General features: G+C 41.4%; 3 protein-coding genes across 3 annotated transcripts in view; all 3 read left to right on the top strand.

The window, feature by feature from the left end:
* The window catches only part of arfgef3 (ARFGEF family member 3), a 49,231-nt gene extending 39,939 nt beyond the window's left edge, over nt 1-9,292 (top strand). The window contains 4 exon segments of the mRNA XM_079689987.1: nt 700-801; nt 1,410-1,798; nt 2,827-3,259; nt 4,113-9,292. Coding sequence (XP_079546113.1) covers nt 700-801; nt 1,410-1,798; nt 2,827-3,259; nt 4,113-4,304 — 1,116 coding nt within the window. The 3' untranslated portion in view covers nt 4,305-9,292.
* Nucleotides 9,293-11,187: 1,895 nt separating this feature from the next.
* smim28 (small integral membrane protein 28) lies at nt 11,188-13,929 on the top strand (the record flags this gene model as incomplete). Its single annotated transcript, XM_079689986.1, has 2 exons — nt 11,188-11,298; nt 13,429-13,929. The coding sequence occupies 2 exons, from the start codon at nt 11,188-11,190 to the stop codon at nt 13,927-13,929; spliced, it is 612 nt and encodes a 203-aa protein (XP_079546112.1).
* Nucleotides 13,930-18,631: 4,702 nt separating this feature from the next.
* The window catches only part of LOC307044239 (high-affinity choline transporter 1-like), a 17,491-nt gene continuing 15,026 nt past the window's right edge, over nt 18,632-21,096 (top strand). The window contains exon 1 of the mRNA XM_079689323.1: nt 18,632-18,845. Coding sequence (XP_079545449.1) covers nt 18,662-18,845 — 184 coding nt within the window. The 5' untranslated portion in view covers nt 18,632-18,661. The remainder of the gene's footprint in view (nt 18,846-21,096) is intronic.

Genomic DNA, 21,096 nt, shown 5'->3' with positions numbered 1-21,096 from the left:
ATGATGTTTGTCAATCTTAACAAAGAATTTCCATGTCAAAAAAGTCACAGTTTGTCGTAAAACTATTGAAATATAAGACTATGAAAAATAAGCAAATAGAAAGACTACAAATCCCAGAGTGAGTGATGTCATTAACGTTACACATTACACTCGTGTTACTCACCGACACCTTGTATAGCCGGTCCCGCATGCTGGCTCTCATGGAACCGACTAACTCCCCTTGTGTGTATGTACAGCTCTCAACATGCCCAGAGTTGGAGTGATTTTCACCTCTTTTAATACTTTCCGCCTCGTTCTGAAAGAAAGGTGAAATGTGCCAACGTGACGGCCATCTTGGTGTTGGTGACGTGTGCGAGACCAGAGATGTGGTTCATTGAGCGTTTCACACAAAACATTTTGTTACTTCACAGTTTTACCACACATTTTAATTGTTTTGACTTGCAAAATTATCTTTTAAATTGACAAACATCATATGTTTGTTTGTTTGAGCCCCTTGAGATCAAAATATCTCTTTTTCAAGGTTGACCTGCAGAACTATATATGTGTAATCCGTGGCACAATTCAAACGGGATCGAAAGATAATCTTTCTCTCTCCATTGACTTCAATACATAATTTTTCCGAAATAAGGTCCCATGGAGGTCCACCGGAAGGGGAGGGGCTTAGGCTCTCTATAACAGCTCCCCTTTTATTTCATCCAGGTGAAGAGGCTACTGTTTGAGGAAGAGGAGGGAAGCTCTGACTCTTCTCACCCAGGATCCGCCTCCTCAGAGGACGAAGACATCTTTGAAGAAACAGCACAGGTAACACACACACACACACACTCACTCACTCACTCACTCACTCACTCACTCACTCACTCACTCACTCACTCACTCACTCACTCACTCACTCACACACGCATGCATACAAATGCACACACACACAAACACACACACACACACACACACTCACTCACTCACTCACTCACTCACTCACTCACTCACTCACTCACACACGCATGCATACAAATGCACACACACACACACACACACACACACACACACACACACACACACACACACACACACACACACACACACACACACACATGCATACAAATGAACACACAGCTCTTTTCTGTGCAAAGCGAAACAATAATAATCGACTGCACAAAAAATCAGTTTTACCTTAATTTAAAATTCAAAAAGAGCAGACTCACTTAACTCTGTTTCCTCCTCCTCGTGTAGGTGAGCCCCCCCCCCCCCACACACACACACACACACACACACAAACACAAACACACACACACACACACACACACACACACACACACACACACACACACACACACATGCACTCACACTGTACCTGCTCTTCATCCTGACTCACTCATCTGTTTCCTCCTCCTCCTCCTCCTCCTCCTCGGCAGGTGAGTCCCCCTCGAGGTCGGGACAAGCGTCACCCCTGGCGAGCGCCCGTCCCCTCGCTCAGCGTTCAGCCTCTGAGCAGCGCTGACTGGGCCTGGCTGGTGAAGCGTCTCTACAAACTGATCCTGGATCTTTGCAGCAGCTACATCCAGATGCACCGCGAGCTGGAGAGCACCCTGGAGGAGGTGACTCTGCTGAGAGGAGGGGGGGGAGGAGGAGAGCACGTCTTCTTCCTGCCTCTCTTCCAGTCAGAAACCTCCACTCCCACCTCAGCAGGGGGTCTGTCGGCCAGGGAGACGCCTTCAGAGGACGGAGGGTATCGGTGTCGGGAGGCGGAGAGCACAGCGTCACCCGGAGACACTCCGACACCAAGTCCAAGCCTCGGACACAGGTCTGAGAACAGCGCATATCACATGAGGCACACTTTTCAGGCTTGTCCGATTATCAATTTATAACTGAGGGGGGGCGTGCATTTTAGTTTGGCAAGTTGATTTATATTTCAACTAATGCTGTCAAAATTATCGCGTTAACGGCGGTAATTAATTTTTCGAATTAATTGCGTTAAAATATTTAACGCATTTAATGCATGTGCAGAATGGCCCGCCCCATACATCCCACCAGTGGCAGCACCAGGGTATGGCTGGGGTAGGCTACACCCATACCAAGAAATGGCTTAGCCCCACCTTAGCCCCACCATGAAAAATGATGTTAACGTAAGCAAAATAAAGTCTTCCAACTCGCGCGGAGTAAATTGCACAGACAGCAGTTAGTAAGATTGATTTCAGTTGCCACTTGTCTGGAAATACTGAAGACTAGAAACGGTTTTGAAAACTTTTGTCACTTAGTGATCGTCTTCTCAATAGAACATCTTTGATAATGTCTTCTGGCCAATCAGAATCACGATAACGGCGTGGTGTTGTTGCAGGAAGTCCTGACGGAGAATACTTTTGCTGTAGTACATCTCTATATACATCGATACAACATTACGTGTTGATAGAAATCAACACGTAATGAAATAAGACCCCACGGTTTGATGATTGATAGGTGTGTGGGCTGTCTTTCATTTTGACACACAGAACAATGTTATAATAAACATACTGTATGTTAAATGGATATATCCGCCTTATTTCATTTATTTTTCCATTCCCACAACAATATACATAAAGAAATGGCATATTTTGGACATAGTTCGAATGGTGATTAATCTGATTAATACATTTTTAAGCTGTGATTAATCTGTTTAAAAATGTTAATTGTTTGACAGCCCTAATTTCAACACAAGGCAATTCAAACTGCTTTAGAAAACTGAGAGCAGAATTAAAAGCAACCATGTTCTGATTTTATGTAAAGCGTCTTTGAGCCTTAGGACAAGCGAAAATCCAATGTATTATTATTCACCGTTTCCTGTCTCTTCTTCAGCTGCACCGGCAGTCTTCCCCTAAACCTGCGACAGGGAAGCGACCGGAGGGACTCCACCCTGACAGGAAGCTCAGTGGGAGGAACACCTGGGAGGAGGAAGGAGTGGTGGGAGAGCGCCGGGAACAAACTGTACACCATCGCCACGGACAAGACCATAAGCAAGCTCATGGTGGAGTACAAGCGCCGGAAACAGCAGCAGCAGAGCAACGTCAACCTGTTCATGAAGGAGCAGGGCCGCGGTGGAGGGGCGGAGCCCCAGAGACCCCCCCTGATGAGACCCCAAAATCTGGTGGACCAGCAGGGGGGGGGGCCCCCACTGAGGCACTCTGTCAGCGCCGGGCCGGAGGTACTGAGGCAGGAGAAGAGACCCAGATCAGGGTCCACCATCAGCTCCCACAGCATCACCCTGAGGGACTCGGAGGCCCAGATACAGGTGCAGAGGAGAAGAGGGATACATACATCATAAAGACATACAATAAAATAAATAATACAATAAATGTTTTTTATTATTTCACCACAGAAAGAAATAATTAATAAAGAAATAATTAATAAAGAAATAAAATATAAAAAATATATATTGTTCAGAATTCTGACAAAAAAAGTTGGAATTCTGAATAAAAAGTTGGATTTTTTAATACAAACTTGTGACATAACATTATAATCTAAACTGACCAAACACAATATTTTGGTTAATATCAGAATTCTGAGAAAGAAATTTAATTTTGAAAAAAAAGTCAGTTAAAAAAATAGTCGGAATTCTGAAAAATGTTTTGGGAATTCAGAGAAAAAAGTCGGAATTCTGAAAAAAAAGTTCTGAATTCTGAGAAAAATTCAAAATTCTCACTCAACCTTCTAAAAATAACTTTCGTCTACAATTCAGTGCTTCTCAAAGTGTGGTCCGTGAGCGCCCCCTAGTGGTCCGTGAGTTAAATGTATTTATTTCACATTTGAAATAAATACATTTAAGTTTTCCGCACTCTCGCGGGAATATCTCCGCAATGGAGCGAGCTTAAGTTTCACTTTCTATTGCATGATATAGCCCAGGGCAACATATTTGTCACACATGTTGCCACCTGTTTGTACCATTTTCAGGCGATTTATAATCTGTTCTAGAAAAACGATGTGTTTTGGGATATTTGTGGAGTTAGGTGGTCCGCGAGTGTTTTTGTATTGGTTAAGTCCTTGGTATGAAGAAGTTTGAGAAACCCTGCTCTACATCACAGACCGGCAAACAGGTGAGTCTGTGCGTTGAATACTGTGTAGTTGACGCTGTCTCCCTCTTGCAGGCGTGGACCAACATGGTGCTGACGCTCCTGAATCAGGTCCTGCTGCTCCCGGACTCGTCCTTCCTGGCTCTGCTGCCGGCGCTCTACCCCTGCGTCAGTCAGCTGACCTGTCACGTGACCGACGCTCGAGTCCGCCAGGCGCTCCGAGAGTTGATGGGCCGCGTCGGGAGACTCTACGACATCATCGTGTGACGACTGGGCGAAGACATGCAGACGGTTGAAGAGTGAAGTCTGTGAAGGACGTTCAGATTAAAAGTAGAATGAGGATCAATGCTGTCATGTGATGGCGCCGCTGATTGATGATTGGCTGACGTAATGGAGAGGTGAGGCATCAGAAAACAACTGGCTCTGATGTTTTCGTATGGATTTGTGGCGCTTTGGAAGAACATCATGTGACTTTAAATGGGAGGTTTTGATTGGCAGATGAAGAACAGAGGATTCAGTTGCTTTGTTTATGATGGACATGTTGTTGTTATTGTTTTAAAGGGAATGTGCCTCTTGTTATTTTGTTCCTGTAGTTTGTCAAAAGCTTTAAATATGATTTGCTGTTTATCAGTTTTGAGGAAAACTCATTTGCAGAGTTGCTCATAATCGAATGACAGCATTGTCATGCCGTCCAAATATGCTTCCACCTAAAGGATAAATAATACATGAATTACATGAAGCTATTGTTACGGAAGAGGCAAGATATTTCAAGATCTGACCAAAAGCGTTTGTTTGTTTTAGTTCTGAGATTAAAATCTGAATTCTGAGAAAAAAATTGGAATTTCAGAAAAAGTTAAGATTCTGAGAAACAAGTCGGAATATCGAAAAAAAGTATTTTCAGAAATCTGAAACAGTTAGAATTTTGATAAAAAGTCAGAATGTGGATAAAAAGTTAGAATTTTCACAAAAAGTCAGAATTTGCTAAAACGTCGAAATTTGCGAAAAAAACGGAATTTTTATAAAAAGTCAGACTTTTTAGAACATTTTTAGAAAGGTTTAGAAAAAAGTTGGAATTATTACTTTTCTCAGAATTCTGACCATTTGACTCAAAGAAAACATCATTTTTGCACAGATCTAAAGAAAAAAAAAATGTCACACGTGGCCCTCTTTCTCAACCATACTGGTGTGGATGCAGACGTCGGGACAAAAACAATTAATTATTTTCATTTTTACCTCCATTATTTTTCTTACCTGCTGATCAGCTGATCTCTGAGAAATGTCTTACATAGTGCCAGATCAGATGAAGGTCACTGAGTGAAAGCAAATAAAAAAATACTGTAATTTTATTTATTTGTTTATTTAATTCTGCACAACCAGAGTCAGGCCATATTAAATACGCTGGAGAAACATGTCTTTGCATCTGCTCTGATTGTATATTAACGTTTGTCGCTGCAATGCATTTTCTATATCCAGCTTTAAAAACTGTGCGCTGATCTTTTTGACAGAATGTTTATTGTTCGACCTCAAACTCTCTGAATCAAATATTTATTCAAACTAAATCCCACATACAGTTTGTGTATTTTGAAAGCTTATGATTTACACGTGTGTATATAAATTATATATATCCAGTTTAAATTATTTATTATTTAAGATATTTAAAGTGTGATTTTTTTCGGCATTTTCTTTGTTGTTTTTATACTTTCCTTCCACTTGATGCAGTGTGTGTGCATGTGCTTACTGATTGACATGAGCAAGGTACGATGAAAGTGTGACTAACTACCAACTATTGTTAAAATGCCAAAAAGAGCGATCACATGACGTTACATCTAAATACAAACCTGTCTGTAATCCGAGGCAAAGAAGCAGCTTTTACACACATTTTAAAGTGTTTATCTTTGGGTTAATTCCCTTTCCAATATCAAGCCAAGACGTAAGAATTCTATTCACAATATTTCCCCATTTAAGGCGAGCACATTTCCCTGAAAACAGATTCTTGCTCCACAGAGGATACACCCTTCAGATTCCAATGACCACCTGCCTCACTGAAGATCTCATACTGTATGCATTTGTCAGCATAAATGTGTCATCTATAGGCTGTACGCTTGTATATTTATAATTAATACGCCACTAAAATCACGGTACAGTTATGAAGTGTGTTTGGACAATGCAAGTGTTATTAATCCCTGTAAATCCCAGAATGGTTACCAAACAGAGATTAGGTTACGCCCTGTAGCGGCTGAATCTGTACAGACTGATTTATGCCACTGTGCTTTTTACAAGAGATTATGAGTGAATGGAAGTAGAGAGGGTTGAACTGATGCTAACTTCAGGAGGGAGGAAGGAGGAAGGAGGAGGGAGGAGGGGAAACAAGCTCCTAACAAGATGTACTCTCCTTTTTCTCTCATCTAAACGCTTTGTCTCTTTTGTTTTGCTCTCCTTTTACCCGGTCCCTCTGCTGCCCACTGTCTCTTTAGTTTGAACATCAGCAGGAGAGGACTCTTTAAAGTAGAGACACTACATACTGATATACACCTGAACATCAGCAGGAGAGGACTCTTTAAAGTAGAGACACTACATACTGATACACACCTGAACTTCAGAGGACTCTTTAAAGTAGAGACACTACATACTGATATACACCTGAACATCAGCAGGAGAGGACTCTTTAAAGTAGAGACACTACATACTGATACACACCTGAACATCAGAGGACTCTTTAAAGTAGAGACACTACATACTGATATACACCTGAACATCAGCAGCAGAGGACTTTTTAAAGTTGAGACACTACATACTGATACACACCTGAACTTCAGAGGACTCTTTAAAGTAGAGACACTACATACTGATATACACCTGAACATCAGCAGGAGAGGACTCTTTAAAGTAGAGACACTACATACTGATACACACCTGAACATCAGAGGACTCTTTAAAGTAGAGACACTACATACTGATATACACCTGAACATCAGCAGGAGAGGACTCTTTAAAGTAGAAACACTTGATATACACCTGAACATCAGCAGGAGAGGACTCTTTAAAGTAGAAACACTTGATATACACCTGAACATCAGCAGAATATGTTCTTTATGGCGTAGGGTTTTCAAACTTTGGAATTGCATCTCGCACATTTCCTGCCAGATAGTCATCATTTCTACATACAATAGTACATCATGCTTCCCTGACCCATCCCCAAGTGTCCTATTTATTGCTGTTGATGGCGAGCAGCAGTGGACAGATGTTGTCAGTGTGATCAGCAGCAGAGAGGAGGATTTATTCCGTGTTAAGTCCCTGACAGCATCTATAAATACAAACAGGAGAGTAATGCGTGGCCGTCCTGCAGCACCAGTTCACTCCGTCATTCCGACATGTTACAGGAGGCACTTCTGCTCCAAACACACAGTTGACATATTGCAGAGATTAGAACAAGATGCAGAGGTTGTGGCGCGCTGGACATCACATGCACACACTTCATCTGTATTATAAACAGATTTAAAGCACTCGTTCATGTCGTTCAATCCGTCCACTGTTGCATCACCAGTAAAGATTTGTATCACAAAGTCTTTGCAAGATGTTAAGCCCCTTTTGCTTTCTGAATCATCCATGTTAAAGCTCATCTTCTGTCCTTTTGCTGGGAAAAAATAATCGCATTTCTTTGCATGATTTACAGTCAAATCAACAACAACAGCTCTGTTGTGAAACGAAGGGATTACTGCCACAGATTGAAGACAGAGTGCTAGAGAAGCTAGTTAAAGAAGAAGTGTTTTCATAAAAGATGTTATTTCTGTGTAAGATAATATATGAAGGAGGAAGTCAAAATGAAAATCAGAACTAGACGAAAAAATGCTAAATATACAATAAGGCAAATCTTTTTTTAGGCACTCAAGTTCTGAGATGTTCCTTACAGAAGCAGCTTGCTTTGATTTGGTTTATTTCTGGTTTGAACTCAATATTTCCAAGCGTAAAGAAGAATGGAAAGTCAGGTTTTAAGAGAGTTCAGAGGTCCACATGTTGATGAAATTCCTGCAATTTAGACTTGGCGTCTCCACCGACTACTTTTGCTGCTGTGACAAAGCAGACCGTTTTTTCAATTTACGTTTAGAGATGAGCAAAATGACATTCATTGGCACGGACGGTCTAACCAATGCTCCATTGAGTTGCATTGTGGGAAGTGTAGCATTAGGTTTTTGGTATGAGTCGAGCTCCAAAACCACCGTCAGGATATCTCTGATCTCTGACTTGTTTTGATTTTGACAATTGGTGTTAAAATGTATCTCCCATCAGTCTGCCAACTTTACCACTTACCAAATCCCTTGAAGCATGAACTGCTTGTATCAGAATATTGTGCGAAACAAATAGTTGAAGTCACCAATAATTCAACACGCCCGTTTAACTGAACTCTAATCAAACGTGTCAAATACAAAATGGGAATATCTGTCAATAAATCATTTTGGTTAGTGTATTCAAGTTATTACATGGCCCACTACCAACTGGTTTCCAGGTAAACCAATAGAGAGGGTTGGGTTGGATTTCATGTTTCTGCATTACTGAGCTTCTTTTTTTATTTTTCAACTGCACCTGTTAATTAGCCAGATAAACTGGATCTGTATCTCTGCCTCCTGAAACTCTGGCCCAGACGTCCAAGATTGTTTCCCCTTAATTCATTCAGTGTAACTTATTCACTCCAAAGACAAGGTGTGTGTGTGTGTGTGTGTGTGTGTGTGTGTGTGTGTGTGTGTGTGTGTGTGTGTGTGTGTGTGTGTGTGTGTGTGTGTGTGTGTGTGTGTGTGTGTGTGTGTGTGTGTGTGTGTGTGTGTGTGTGTGTGTGTGTGTGTGTGTGTGTGTGTGTGTGTGTGTGTGTGTGTGTGTGTGTGTGTGTGTGTGTGTGTGTGTCTCCCAGCAGTAGAGGAAAGTGTTTTTTAGGCTGTTCTTTGGAACGGCACCACTGTAAAAAGTGTAAGATATTTCCACATGTCTCCCTGCATGAATGTGCAGACGTTCCTGACGTGAACGCAGCTTTTCTGCACACTCACTCGGGTGTTTTGTTTGAGTGTTTGCTTCCTCCTCTGACCCTGAACGCCTCACTGTTGGACCGGCCAGCTAATGTCGTGGCTGTGATTTATAAAAGTGTATCTTATTTTCTGCTTTTGATATGAAAGTAAAGCTCCTGTAATAATCTCTCCTGCTGGAGTTCCTTCCTGCTCTGCCTGTGCCTGTCTCTCCGTGTTGTACAATAAAAGATATTTATCTCACATGTTTGTCGTCATGTTTCACAGCTACAACTAAAACATGTTTAACACCTCTTCATGCTGCTAGAGTTCTGCAAAATGTTGTTAAAGTTAGAGAATGATTTAGAGCTGCATGTTTCAACATGTTTAAATCCTGCAGTGATAGTGTCTCATGTTGTCAGAGCAACCCTCTGGTGTTGGTTTTCTTTCAAATTAAATCAACAAGTGTTGACTGATGATGATATGACTGCATGTCTATGAGCATTTGGATAAGCGCTTTAAAAATGTGATGTATTATTATTACATAGTCCCCTGATCCTCCAGTCTGCTCTCCTTAGCAATGGCCTGCTCTCCTTAGCAACGGTCTCCTCTCCTTAGCAACGGTCTGCTCTCCTTAGCAACGATCTGCTCTCCTTAGCAACGGTCTGCTCTCCTTAGCAACGATCTGCTCTCCTTAGCAACGGTCTGCTCTCCTTAGCAACAATCTACTCTCCTTAGCAACGTTCTCCTCTCCTTAGCAACGGTCTGCTCTCTTTACCAACGTTCTGCTCTCCTTACCAACGGTCTGCTCTCCTTAGCAACGGTCTGCTCTCCTTAGCAATGATCTGCTCTCCTTAGCAACGTTCTCCTCTCCTTAGCGACGGTCAGCTCTCCTTAGCGATGGTCTGCTCTCCTAAGCGACTATCTCCTCTCCTTATCAACGGTCTGCTCTCCTTAGTGGCAGTCTGCTCTCCTAAGCGACTATCTCCTCTCCTTACCAACGGTCTGCTCTCCTTAGCGACGGTCTGCTCTCCTTAGCAACGGTCTGCGGTCTGCTCTCCTTAGCAACAGTTTGCTCTCCTTAGCAACAGTCTCCTCTCATTAGCAACGGTCTGCTCTACTTAGCGACGATCTGCTCTCCTTAGTAACAGCCTGTTACGGACACTTAACAGACCTCTGGAATGTACAATGTGACCAATCCGGATCAAGTATTCTAAGCAGTGCAATAACAAGAAGTGAAATATGATTCAATGCCATGGATGAATATGTTACTGTTGCTCAAGCCTGAATTTAAATGACCACCAACACTAATACAGACGTTTACTTTAACAACAGATAAAAGGTTGTGTAAACCTATAAAACGAGTCAGATTCCTGTTCAATCTCATATTTAATCTCAGACTGAAGAGACTTGAGGGCTTAACATTATTAAAAAATGCATTTATGTCTTGAAAATAAAAAGTGAGAGCATTACTTTTTTGGAAAGTTTGAGGTTTCCAATAATCCCAGTGCCCTTTACTGCACTGTATATTATATGTGTGTATTCTTTAACAAATGGCACAAACAAATATCAGTTTTCTAAATAACAAACTTAGTTTTCAACCAATAAAATGGCTGTCAGTTGCTGTTTTCTTGCTGTTTTGAGCGATCACACCCTCCCTCGTTCCATCCATCCATCCTATCTCCTCACACACACACACACACACACACACACACACACACACACACACACACACACACACACACACACACACACACACACACACACACACACACACACACACACACACACACACACACACACACACACACACTCGCTGTAAATCCTCCCATCAGCTGGACACCCGGACTGTCTGTTGCCCTAATTTCTCCCCCTCCTCTCAGTTGCTATTCAGAGTGATCACTTCATCTCTGCCCTCAGCGTCTCTCTGAGCTCTCAGAGAATCCTCGCATCTCTGAACCTCTTCTGAGCTCTCTTTGAGGTTTCAGACTCCAGACTCAAGTCTCCATACTTCAAGCTCCAGGCTCTCCAGTTTCTCCAGGTTCTCCAGACTATCCAGACTCTCCAGACTCCAGGCTCTCCAGGGTCTCCAGGTTCTCCAGGTTCTCCAGATTCTCCAGACTCTCCAGACTCCAGGCTGGGCTTGAGTCCCGGCCACCATGCGCTCTCTGTTGGACAGCAGCTGGAACAAATATGGCCCGGCCGGCAGGGACTCTCTTGATTGGTCCCCCGGCCCCTCGGGTCAGCCCTCCACTGACGGACAGGCTCCGGTGAGTTCATCCAAACACACTCTCAATTAAAAAGAAAGTATGTATATTTCAAATTCTATCTGTACATTTCATTAAAAAAAACTAAAACAAATGAAATGCAGCAAAGTAGTTCCAAATTTGTGACATAAGGAACTAAAATAATGACCTTTTCTGTCTGTTCTCTTTACATCTTATTATATATATTTATCATTCTCAATCTATCTGTGAATTTGATTTAGAAAAACAAAATCAAATTCAGCAAACAAGTTCCACATTTGTAACATAAGGAACTAAAATAATACAGTTTCTCACCGGTGAGTTCATCCAAACATACTCTCAATGTATATTTTATTATATATATTTATCATTTTATCTGTATATTTGATTTAGAAAAAACAAGGCAAGGCAAGTTTCTTTGGCACCTTTCAACACAAGGCAAGTCAAGGTGCTTTACAAACACGACACTAAGAGCATCAACAAACATATTATAAAATGGCATTTAAAAACACTCATTTAAAAGCAAAGATAAAAAACATGAATAACAAAGGTACCTGAATGAAAGTTGCAGTGTGAGATGCAGCAAAGAAGTTCCAAATGTCTTACACAAGGAACTCAAATAATACCATTTCAACAGTTTACAAAGAAAGAGTAAAAGAGAGGAAGCTTTTAAAGATTATTACACAAAAAATATGCAAAATCTAAATGTGGGGTTGCGTGCACGTGGCTTTGCACGGGTACATTTCATTTATCTATATTAGGAACTCAAATAATATTGTTCATTGTAGCATTTAGGTAAAACTAAAAGGTTGCACAACATAAAATAATGTACTTTATAAAGATTATTGCAATAAAGAGCAACATTTAAAAGTGGGGTGACGTGCACGGGGCTTTACACGGTACACCCGCAACATGAGTTAATCCAAATCTAACGACTTCTCTCATTTTGTTCTTTATTTAATCTTTTAATCATTTAATCTGTAAAATGTTAGGATTTTGAAACAAAATGTTTTTTTAGTTTTCAGAATCACATCCAGCCAATAGGAAATGATCTACATTAGGAACTATAACAGTACACTTAATGTACTTTTAACTAAACAAACATATGACACAGAAAGGTGCAAAATCCAACGTTGGCCTTTTGCACGTGGCTTTACCAGTTCATCAAATCTGATGTGTTCAATGACTTCTCTCAATCCACGGGTTAGTTTACGTCTGTTTTGGCGAACAAGTCGTTTCCAGAGTCTCAAACAGCCGGCAGTACTTGTTCTACCTGTTGATAACATTAGGCATGTTTTTACACGGTACACCAGCATGGGATGGCATTGTGGTGTTTGACCGATGACAATACTTAAAAAGGTCCGTCAGAAACTGGATTATATCTTTACCTGATTGTTAAATGTTGTGGGTCACCTGGGGGAAGTTTCAGACAGACAGACAAACAGACAGTCAGACAGACAGACATGCTGTCTGTGTGCTCAATAACACTCAGCACTGTCTGGTACAGATGGTCCAGATTAATTTGTGCAAAGAGGTCAATCAGATGTGTGAGGGACGGCGCCATCTGTTGGACAGATATTATCTCAAAGCTATCAGCAGCCTTTATTACTGAATATTGTATTATTATACATTTCACCAGGTTTTTATCAATCTAACTTACTTTTATCCAACAATTAGACAGTTATGTGCCTCTCTTTAACAGCACAGCCCTTTTCTTTATTCCTCTTACTTCTACCTTTGAAACTAAACTAGTAATGCCACATGTTAAAGTCATATTTTACCATTCAAATAATATTTTCTGTATCAAGAAACCTTTTTCTTGCATGTCTCCACAGTGTCTTCATGACTTAACCTGACCCTGTTACGCTCATATTCAGGTTCATATTCATATTTATTGCTTCGACTGTGACAGGTATTTCATGTTCAAAAAGCTCTTTATTTTTCTCATACTTTTTCGTCCTCTGTCAGAAACCAGAGCCCAGTCTGCTCTGGTTGGGGAGCTAGCATGCTCGAAAACCTATATAACACACTACAGGAGAGGGAACACCCCAAAAAACATAGAAGAAGAAATGAATACACCAAAAGAGAACAAGTCCCATTCATTAATGATTGCTTTAAATCTTATAACCTCATGTTTCCGTGTCTCTCTCACAGGGCCAGGGTTCAGGCGAGGCCATGAGTGCGGGATCCGTCACGTACATCGTCATCGCGACCGTCTCCTTCTTCCTCGTCTTCTTCAGTGTCCTCGGGTTCCTTTTCAAGCGACGCAGGCATGTTTTCGGCCTAAGCAGCAAGCTGGGATTGGCCAACGTGATAAACCTGGAGGACCTGGAGGACCCGGAGAGGAACTGCGAGCTGCTGTCGTCCATCAGACGCAGCAGAGGCCAGCATTTGCCGAGTTCTAGCTCCGAACAGGATGTAACGGATGGCGTTTTCCTGATGGTTTATCTTCCTCCGCCGTACGAACAAACGCTCACCAGGATCGCCAGAGCCGCCAGCACAAAAAGACCAAAAGACCCCGAGCTGATGATGCCACCGAGTCCTGGACCAGAGTGCAAAGGTGAAGAAGAAGAAGAAAAAGGGACGAGGCTGGGGTACAAGGGAATCAAAGAAGAAGATATGAAGGCAGAAAAGAGTACTGGAGACATTTTGTAGGTGGATATTGGAAGTTAGGATTGCCCTGGTTCCCTTTGACAAAAAGCCAATGGGATTTATTGGGGGGATTTTGTAAGTTGTCACCAAGCCCCCAGGAAGTGCCCCGGACTCTGAGGGAAATATTCGTAGTGGCCGAACAGCGGTACTACAATTTCCGTATCAGTCCGTGTCGTCACTGGGCCCAGAAATGCTTTATCCCATTGATGTACATTGGGAAAGAGACGTCTGTGAATCAACGGATAATTATTTTTTAACTAACTAAACTACCCAGCACGAACACTTTTATAGCCCTTATTAAAAACATTAGGTCCTTGGAGTTGTAAAATGCGCTAAAAGCCGAATCCAGATTTAATTTCTCTCTCCATTCATTCTATTGAGCCGAGAGCGGGAGATCGGGGGCGGGGCTTCTTATTATACACGGTCGACATTGGAAGTTAGGGTTGCCCTGGTTCCCTTTGACAAAAAGTCAATGGGATTTATTGGGGGGATTTGGGGTTTTTGCAGTAAATAAGCTCAATGGTTTATGATACTTACACGTTTTGTTCAGCGAGGTTATCTTATCTACAGCAAGGTCACGTGACGTCACCACCGCCAAGCTAAAGGCTGCTAATGTTGGGCTATAAAGGAACTACATCACGGTCACATGACTTCACGTCAGCACCGCTAAGCTAAAGGCGGCTAATGTTGGGCTATAAAGGAACTACATCACGGTCACATGACTTCACGTCAGCACCGCTAAGCTAAAGGCGGCTAATGTTGGGCTATAAAGGAACTACAGCACGGTCACATGACTTCACGTCACCACCACTAAGCTAAAGGCGGCTAATGTTGGGCGTGATGACTTTTAGTCGTCTCATTTAGGCACGTGTTACTAACCGCCAATTTTTTACTTAACCAGTGGGGTATTTAGTGACGTAATTTTTGTCGTAGAACAAAACGTTAAGATTTCTTCAGCTGGTGTTAACCACAGACCTTATTTAAGGAATCTAACCAAACAAACATTTGAGACTAGCGAAATGAACAATGGTCAAATGCTGACTAATTTTGACGTTTTCAGACTCAAATTCAAAAGACTATCCGAGACCACTAAGCTAAAGGTGGCTAATGGCCGCCATGATGACGTTCAGTAGTCTCCTGTAGACACTTGTTAGACACCTCCCTTTTTTAAAAAGACGACAAAGCTTTACATTTTATTTATTTACTAGAAGAAACATTTTAAAACATCTTGGACTTCACGCATCTATTTCAAAACCCATTTCAAAAGCCCACTGACTTCACGGTACGGAAACTGGCGGGGCAAACATGCTGACTCATTTCAGGATTATAAGACACCTTCCTGCAGCCGATATATAGAAAAGAGAGAAAAGAGGAGAGGATAATTACATATCCAGCGACTTCCTGTTGAGTAAACCCATCGAACCTGCGGAGAGAGGACATCGATCTTGACCCAGAGATGAATAATTAACCCTATACAATGCAACCCCCTGTCTTTTGCTCTCCTTCTGTAAAAATGCTTGTATAACCTCAAACCTGTGAAGCATAATCAAGTAATAATCATCTTTCTTTTGAGGACAAACACAGCTTTCAGAGTGTTTATGCTGCAGGGAGGTTATTACTGCTCTCTGTGTGGTATGCATTACCGCTTGTTTGTTTTTTGTTCTATATGGTCCTATTGCTATTTTTACCTGTGAAATCCCTGCATCATAAGCATTTGGAAAGCTGTGTTTGTCCTGAAAAGAAAGATGTCCTGATTATGCATTACAGGGTTGAGGTTATACAAGCATTTTAACAGAAGAAAACCCAACATGAAAAAAAGGAATTGGACTTTCTGGTGGTTTCTTTGACTCATTGTCTGTCTTCAAACTTCCCCTTGGATATTATCCTCAGTGATTCTCCGTGTAAAAAGACAAGTTTATTTCTGCTGGACACTCGCACAGAATGACTGATTTTCGACCGTCCTCTCGACCACGACGGTCTTTTTCAAGAACCAAACCTTTGATAGTCCAGTTAAGAGTTCGCCAAGAGCATCCTGCAACATGTGCATTATAAAATGACTGAAGAAGGATTTGAACATACCTTTCACATCATACCTCATTCTGTACATAACCTAGTTTTAGGTTTTGTTGCATTTTCTACATCAATGTATCTGTAACGCAGCGGTAGCATCCTTTTTAGAGATGTATTTTGTAATATTTGTATTTATTCTATGCTATATAATATACCAGTACATTAATTGTTGTCTTATTGTTGGACCTTGGGATACAATGACTGACAATAAAGTGAATAATATTGATTCCTTAAGTCTCTCGCTCTGTTCTGCAGATTGTTTTGAAGCCTCTGTTGTGATTGGTCAACCGCTTACGGATGTCCCGCCCGCCCCTTAGTTTATCACGTAAAATGTGTTGGAGCGCTAGCCAATAGGAGCACGAGTGTTCCATCATGATGTCACTATGTTCTGGAAGTAAACAAAGGAGGCCAATGGAGGCGTTTCAGGCAGGGGGGGGAACTCTCCCTGGAGGGAATATGGGGATTTTAGCCTTTGGAGACCATTTACATGCACTTAACCTGTTAAGCCCAATTGCCCCCACCGGCGGATGGATTTAGGAACTTCCCCTCGATTCCATTGGCTCTAACGGTTCAAAAGAGGTGTCAATCAAAATCGACCGATGGGTTCCAGAGATGTGGAAAATGCACCCTTATGACCCCAGAGGTGTTTTCTTTTGCCAAACCTCTCTAAAAAGGTCAAATGTCACTTGTTTTGCATCAATTTTGACACAAGGTACTTATTCAACCTGATCTTCAACGTTAGAATAAATAGAATGGTTTGAATAATAGATGAGACTAAAATCTACGTCACGTTACAGCCCCGCCCACTTTTGGGGAAACCAACGCTGTCATTTGAACGGCGATCAAGCCTGAAGCCCCAGAGATCTTCTGTTACTGTCCTTTCTTCTTAGAGGAAGTTCAGAAACTAATAAAAAAATTTTCATATATATATTTTTTTTAATTTTCAATTTTTATTTTGTAATCATCTCGCGACCCCTACTCGGGGTCTCGCGACCCCCCGGGGGAGAGCGACCCCCACTCTGGGAACCCCTGCAATAAACGACACAGCAGCTTTTTGGCATGTTAAAACTATTATTTTCTGCCTCGCTCATGAGAATAAGCTGGCGAAATTATAGCCTCGCCTACTGATTTCAAATTTGTGCTCTAAAATGATATAAATGACTATTATCATTATTCTAAGCAAGACAATAAATGGCAAAGATATGTAGAAAATAAAAGTATTTAAGATACGTTCATAAGAAACGTGACGTGGGAGAAAATACGTTTCAAGCTAAACGTAATTGAGAATGCAGTTTAGTTCTGTGGGAACGTAATGTTTAGGAGACAGGGTTGCCATAATACATTCTGACGAAATATACAAATTATTATGAATACAAATAAAATAAAATAAGCCTCTCGCGAGTTACTACAAGCTATAAAGTAGATTTTAAAAACGTTTTATAGAATACAAGCTCACTGCTGGACGTTGTAGAAATGCGTGTGTGCACCACGACAAAGGAGCCTCATTCACTTTACATTGGGGTTGTTTGCGTGGTGGAGTCACGCATTCTGGTGAGATCAGGTTTTACTTATTATGTTACAGTTTGGATTCCTAAAGCTTTTAGTCTACTATCCCATCATTCAAGGGTGGTTTTCACTCTTAGTAATGTTTTTTTTTTGGACGGACACAATAATTTACATTGTTTTACTATGTTCAATCTGAATTTACTTTAAAATAAAAACATCTATATTGATTCTGACTTTTCTACATCCAACTCACAGGTTTATCATTGCTTTGAGAAGAAAGATTATTAATGTTCCCCTTTAAGAAGGGAAGATATGGTCATTTGTTCTGGGAATGTCATTTTCGAGCCTGAGACCTGGAAAACAGGCTCAGGCTGTTAAATAATTAAACACACCTCTCTTTTCCAGAAGAGAGGTGTGTTTCTGATGGGTTTATTGATATCCTGATCATCATTTGATAACCCAAATAAGATGTTGGTGTCCTTTAATATTCTAGGGAAAGTAGAAATTACCTAAATCCCCCAAGACGCTCATGAATCATCTTTAATAAGCCTCACATGTAACTGCATCAGACGATAAATAGCTGACAGACAAACTCTCCTTGGAGGTGGGGGGTGGAATGATCAACTGACAATTATGTAAAGAAAATATACAAAAACCAAAAAATAAGCGAAGTGCTTCCGGGTTTTTAGAAAGGTGAATACATTATTAAAACAAAGGAGGGTGCGCGGATTGATTTCCTGCCCAGCTGCTGCACAGTCATCAGACAGCTTCCTGCAGAACACACACACACACACACACACACACACACACACACACACACACACAAACACACACACACACACACACACACACACACACACACACACAGACACACACACACACACACACACACACACACACACACACACACACACACACACAGAGACACACACACACACACACACACACACACACACACAGACACACACACACACACACACACACACACACACACAGAGACACACACACACACACACACACACACACACACACACACACACACACACACACACACACACACAGACACACACACACACACACACACACACACACACACTACACTCCCACTCCTGCTATAGTTCCAGTTGAAGCAGGTTTCCGGCTCCTCTGCACCGGCAGCATGGCTCTCAACGTCCCAGGTCTCATCGCCACCATCACCTTCTACCTGCTGGTGCTGGGAATCGGAATCTGGGCTTCAATCAAATCAAAGCGGGATGAAAGCAGGGTCCGGGCGAACCACGCGGAAATGGCTCTGCTGGGGAACCGGGATATCAGCCTCTGGATGGGGATCTTCACCACCACCGGTCAGTGGCTCTCATCCTTACGAAACCATACGATAATATTTGAATGGTTAGAACAAACAACAAACCTTTAACATAACGGCACAATCAGTGAGAGAAAACCTGCTGAGAGAGCCTTCAGCGTGCATTTGATGGGATTCAGCTCTGTCATCCATGGGGTCTTTTGTGTCTCTGCAGCCCATTGTGTGCCTCTCTCTGGGCTGCAGCTGCCTGATTCAATGGGGCTGCTATATAGTGTATGTTGTGAGGCTGGTTGCATTTCTTTAATATACTCCCCTTGCTGGCGGTCTCTTTGTGTACATGTGCTGCAGCTCCCTGATATTCCTGTTTCATTCTCTTTGCTTTGAAATGAGTGTTTTTAAATGCCATGTTTGAATTGCCTTGTGTTGAAAGGTGCTAAATAAATAAACTTGTTCTAATGTGTTGGATACATGTTGGTATACTAATAATCCAAAGAGGGCTGGCTCATGTTAATGAGCATGGAGATCAGGAAAATGCATTAATATATTAAAGACATGTCTCTATGCTTTCTTTAAACACACAAAAGGACTCCACACATTTCTATTACTTGATTTACTGTACAAAATTAACTCTATAATGTTGTGTTAGATTATGGTGTATTATTGAGTTTAATTAATAATAATATTTGTAATAGTATGACATGTAATATTATTATTAATAATATTTTTGAATAAACATAATACCATTGATTATTTGTATAAAAAATGTCTGTATCTCTTAAAAAACAGAGTTACAGTGTCAGGTGTTTTACTGAATACAACCTGATACAGTTTGAGATACAAAAAGAAATCATAACTCATTTCATCACGACAGATCTTAAGAAGTGCAGACACTAAACACAGAGAAACAACTAAATAAAAAGCAAATAGGGGTTCTTTTATAGAAATGTTTTCACGTTGATAATAATGAAGATCTCCTCGTACACCTTTTGTGTAGGGCGACACATGCTGGTGAGGAACCGGTCATTATTCTCACGTTTTAAAGTAACACAACAGAACGACTCTGAAATGAGAAAGGACTCACAGCTGTGATCACGCTCTTTACTCACACCACAGACATGTTCTGTACGCTAAGGACATTCACAAGGATTACTCTCTTTCAATATTTTTGTTTTATTTTCAGGTGAGACAATACAAGACACATAATAAACACCACCAAACAATAACAACGACAAAAACAGACAGACGGCAACAGCAGCAACCTATCAGTCACAAACCACGAAAACTTGAAATCTTGCCCGGTATGTGTGTCTGATATCAGAATGTGTCTCTACATCAGATATAAGACAGAAGTGACACTGCAGTGAGATATCAGGTCTCGTTTGTAGACAATGCTTCATCTTGTTGAGTCAACAAAATCTTACTTTGAGTTGTATCTCAGATGAAACACGTCTTTTTGTATATATTTATTGGAAAATCACCAACTAACATCAGAGAACAAAACACATTTGAGCATTTGCAGCTTACATTGTAACTCAACATCTCCTGATTCTGGTGAAATATAGTTCAAAATGAGTTCTCCCCGCCAATTACAAGACTTGATTTATCTGAATATCCCGTCTTATTTCAAGGAATCTTACCAAGCACATGTTCACATGTTCACCGATGTTTGTACTTATTTCAAGTGAAAACGCCTTGTTTTCATTATTGTTTAACATGTTTTTGGAGCAGCTTTTTCTCCAGTACACTTATCATGCTATATGTACGCCTACAGTTATAACCCTTGACCATTCTTCCTTCATGTTCGGTGCTATTGGGGACCAGTCTCTAACAAATTCATCCAAAGTTCCTCGCAGCACGTGGGACCTTTTTACCCATAACTTTGTCCTCGGATCAGATTTAAACTACGAACACAGACATAGGCTTATCATTGGTGTTGCCCTGTATGCAGCACGACTCACAAACCTCCAGAAATGGTTGGATGAAGACCCGCCTAATCGTTTGTTAGGGTTTCAAAAACTGATGTGAATCCTGCCATTGGAGCGGCTGCGAGAACACACAGCGAGGAACTCAGGATGAGCTTGATAGAGACTGGTCCCCAATTACAAGGATTACTAACATAATAATGAAGTGTGTGTGTGTGTGTGTGTGTGTGTGTGTGTGTGTGTGTGTGTGTGTGTGTGTGTGTGTGTGTGTGTGTGTGTGTGTGTGTGTGTGTGTGTGTGTGTGTGTGTGTGTGTGTGTGTGTGTGTGTGTGTGTGTGTGTGTGTGTGTGTGTGTGTGTGTGTGTGTGT

The sequence above is a fragment of the Notothenia rossii genome, assembly GCF_949606895.1.
Source record: "Notothenia rossii genome assembly, chromosome: 6".
NCBI classification, from domain to species: domain Eukaryota; kingdom Metazoa; phylum Chordata; class Actinopteri; order Perciformes; family Nototheniidae; genus Notothenia; species Notothenia rossii.
This window is presented reverse-complemented; position numbering and strand designations above follow the sequence as displayed.